At 38.1% G+C, this 4,123-nt stretch overlaps 1 protein-coding gene across 1 annotated transcript; it reads right to left on the reverse strand.

The window, feature by feature from the left end:
* Nucleotides 1-665: 665 nt before the first annotated feature.
* Nucleotides 666-1,604, reverse strand: LOC108431235 (olfactory receptor 146-like). Its single transcript, XM_037546254.1, has one exon. The coding sequence runs from the start codon at nucleotides 1,602-1,604 to the stop codon at nucleotides 666-668; it is 939 nt and encodes a 312-aa protein (XP_037402151.1).
* Between the last annotated feature and the right edge of the window lie 2,519 nt (nucleotides 1,605-4,123).

Here is a 4,123-nt window from a genome sequence, read left to right on the forward strand (position 1 = left end):
TCAACCATGTTTTTTTAAAAACAGGGTGGTGTATGGATGAATATTAGAAGGGACAGTTAGCTGTAGTTAGCTGTTACAGGCATACATTTCTGCAAGACTACAGTATGGTGGAGAATCCAAATTGTCAAATTCATATTCACACTTTTCCAAAAACCTGAGTAGCAGGCCTTGAGCATGAGTCATCAACTTTTCATTTAGTTGATATAACACTAAACATAATTGACTTAATGGGTGAAAAATGTGACAAAGCTTAAACTTTTTTAAATACTGATTGTATTAGAAAAAGCCATATGTAAGTAAAATGTTACTCATTTGACCAAAAGTAGCCTAATAAAAGAACTTGAGTGATGAAGTTGAGTCACCTACTGCAATGAAAAACATCCACAGAAAAGAGCAAAATAACAACTCAAAATAATATATTTCCTTGCAAATACACTGTAGTGTAAGTTAAAGTATTGTTATTGGAATATACTCAGAAAAGTATAAATCTATCAAAATTAATGACACGTAAATGAGAAACTAGTTTGGCGAAGAACTACATATGGACACCATAGACAGGAATATCACAATTTCAAAACTAGTACAAGTTACTGTGAATCACGTGAACAATTTAATATCTAACTACAGACAGAAATTCTTTCTTTAATAATGCATGAAGATTCTGGCTATGGGACCACCCTCTTTGAGTGTAGAATCTTCAGCAGAGCATGTCTTATCTCAGTAGTTTGTAGAGCATATATGAGAGGGTTCAGAATTCCTGGGCCGACATGGAAAAGCAGTGCAGCTCCTTTCCTGTATTCTGCATAACCAGAGAAACGATGGAGTATGATCATGGTAAATCCAGAAATACACATGATTAAATAGACAGTCAAATGTGTGCTGCAGGTTTTTAAAGCCTTTTTGTTCAAAGTTTTGTTTTTACTGTTAATACACACAGCTGTTATTTTGGCATAAGTAAGTGCAATGCATCCCATAGAAGAGCCAAGGAAAGCTACCGTATATATCAGGCCATATACATTATTAATGTAAGGATTTTCACATGACAGTTTGAACAGTGATGCATTATCACAGAACGGATTGTCTATAATTGTTCCACAGCGATTCAGCCTTATTGTCAGAGCTAACAGTATGCTCACACAGAGCAGGGCCACACCCCAGGCTGATGCAGTCAGTTTAACCACCATTTTGGTAGTCATGATAGTTGTATAGTGCAGTGGATTACATATGGCAACATATCTGTCAAAGGCCATAACCATGAGTACAGTGTGAGAGGCAACAACATACAGGTGGAAACCGAAGGCTTGAACAACACAGTCAATATAACTGATGTAGAGTTGAGATTTTGGCCTTAAAAGGTCGCCAAGCAACCGAGGGAAAATGACAGAGTTTCCAAATGCATCATTAAAGGGAAGATTACAGAAGAGAATGTACATAGGCTCATGCAGGCTTCTTTCTATTGTTATGAGCAGAATGATTCCGATGTTAGCTACCATAATGAGCAGATAGAAAACCAGGAAGAAAAGAAATGTAGGATACAAGGTTTGTTCAGGGACACCCAGTGCCTCTAACTGTAAATAAGGACTATTAAATGTCACGTTTTCCATTGAGAAATATAAGCATAATGTAAGCTTGGCAGCTTTAAATCTTTGTTGTTCTATACAATTTCCGTTCTAAATTTTTTGTCCTCATTCTTCAAGACACATGACTCCCTGAGTCGAGAATTCCAAAAGTATTCTTCGCCAAATATTTATTTGTTGTATACAGTGTACATGTAGTGTACGTAGATATATTTCAAAATAGTTAAGTATTAAGACCAAAAGCACTGAAATGTAAAATGTAACAGCAATAACAATTATGGTCTTTTAGATTCCCTGGATGATTAAGAAGTATTTACATGATACAGTATTAAAATATTATGAGTCCAGCTTTGATCTATTAATTCTCATTTTCTGGTCAAAGAACATCAGTACATCAATACAAAACATCAATCAGATCATCAACACAAAACATCAATCAGATCATCAATACAAAACAACAGAGCAATTATTATTGATGCCTGTTCCTCTGTCCTTATATTGCTGATCAGCCTCCAAGAGCTTACTGAACATGTGACAGAGTTTCATAACAACAGGTTGTTTTTCAAAAATGATTCCATTCTAAAAATAACTCAGAACCCCTGGTAATGTGCTTTTCTGTGCTTTAAAACACAAACCTTAGTTACACAGATAATCTCCTTGCTTTAAAACATTCTTTCTCAAGGACACAACATAACTAAGGATATTTAAACATATTACATACATTTCCATAGTCAATTTTTGACTTAAATAGTTTTCAAAACGGATTTACTTAACTCACATATTAACCTTATTTAATTCTGGGTTAAAACAATATGGATTTGGCCATTTTTATACATTTAAACATATAATTGTTTTAAATGTTTTAGTCTCATTATGGTTTATATGGTTTAAAATGATAATGCACGGTTACCTGCTACTGGCTTAAAGTCTTGTTTGTTGAAAGATGCTGATCCCCAGTCCCCAATGACAGTTCACTCTCCTCTTTATGCACTAACATAAAGCATAACAAAATGCAGTAACATTTACTAGCCAAATGACAGTTATAATATAGTTATTATAGTTACAAATACAATTAGAGTTTGTGTTCTTTGATGATCTTAGAGTTTGTGCTTTTACTTTGACACATAAAGTAGAAGCAAGATTGGCTGAATAGATTTTGGACAACAGCAGCAAAATCACAAGGAACAATTATATTTCTTTGAAATTTTTTGTGGTAACAAAAGTAGAGGAGGCAGTGGATAGGGCAAGATGGATGCAGATGATCCGCTGTGGCGACCCCTAAAGGGAGCAGCCGAAAGAAGAAGAAGAAGAAGAAAGCCTTGACACTGTGCCAAGCAGCTTGTGCTAGCATACAGATAATATTAACACTAGCTACACACACAACATAAAATGCCTGAGTACTGAAGATTCCATTTGAATTTAAGGTAAATAATTTGACTGTGATGCTGCATTTTTGTTATCTGTATGCTAGGACAAGCTGCTTGGCACAGTGTCAAGGCTTTCTTCTTCTTCTTCTTCTTTCGGCTGCTCCCTTTAGGGGTCGCCACAGCGGATCATCTGCATCCATCTTGCCCTATCCACTGCCTCCTCTACTTTTACACTAACCATCTCCATGTCCATCTTCACTACATCCATAAACCTTCTCTGAGGTTTACCCGGCAGCTCCATCTCCAACATTCTTTGACCAATATATCCACTATTCCTCCTCAACACATGTCCAAACCATCTCAACCTGGCCTCTCTGGCTTTATCTCCAAACTGTTCCACCTTCACTGTCCCTCTGATCTGCTCATTTCTAATCTTGTCCATCCTTGTCACTCCCAACGAAAATCTCAGCATCTTCATGTCCACCACCTCCAGCTCAGCCTCCTGTCTTTTAGACAGAGCCACAGTCTCCAAACCATACATCATAGCAGGACACACTACTGTCTTGTAAACCTTCCCTTTCACTCTTGCTGCTATCCTTCTGTCACACATCAGCCCTGACATGTGTCTCCACCCACTCCATCCTGCCTGCACCCTCTTCTTCACCTCTTTTCTACACTGTCCATTGCTCTGGATGGTTGACCCAAGATATTTGAAGTCATCCACCTTTACGACCTCTACTCCTTGCATCTTCACCTTTCCACCTGCCTCCCTCTCATTCACACACATGTATTCTGTCTTGACTCTACTGACCTTCATTCCTCTCCTCTCCAGTGCAAACCTCCACCTCTCCAGATTCTCTTCCACCTGCTCTTTACTCTCACCACAGATTACAATGTCATCTGCAAACATCATGGTCCATGGAGCCTCCTGCCTGACCTCATCTGTCAACCTTTCCATCACCATTGCAAACAAGAAGAGGCTCAAAGCTGATCCCTGATGTAACCCTACCTTCACCTTGAAACCATTTGTCACTCTAACTGCACACCTCACCACTGTCTCACTATCCTCATACATGTCCTGCACCACCCTAACATACTTTTCAGCTACACCTCACTTCCTAATACAGTACCACAGTTATTGTCTTGGCACCCTATCATATGCCTTCTCTAGATCCACAA

Source organism: Pygocentrus nattereri, chromosome 16 (assembly GCF_015220715.1).
Source record: "Pygocentrus nattereri isolate fPygNat1 chromosome 16, fPygNat1.pri, whole genome shotgun sequence".
Taxonomy (NCBI): domain Eukaryota; kingdom Metazoa; phylum Chordata; class Actinopteri; order Characiformes; family Serrasalmidae; genus Pygocentrus; species Pygocentrus nattereri.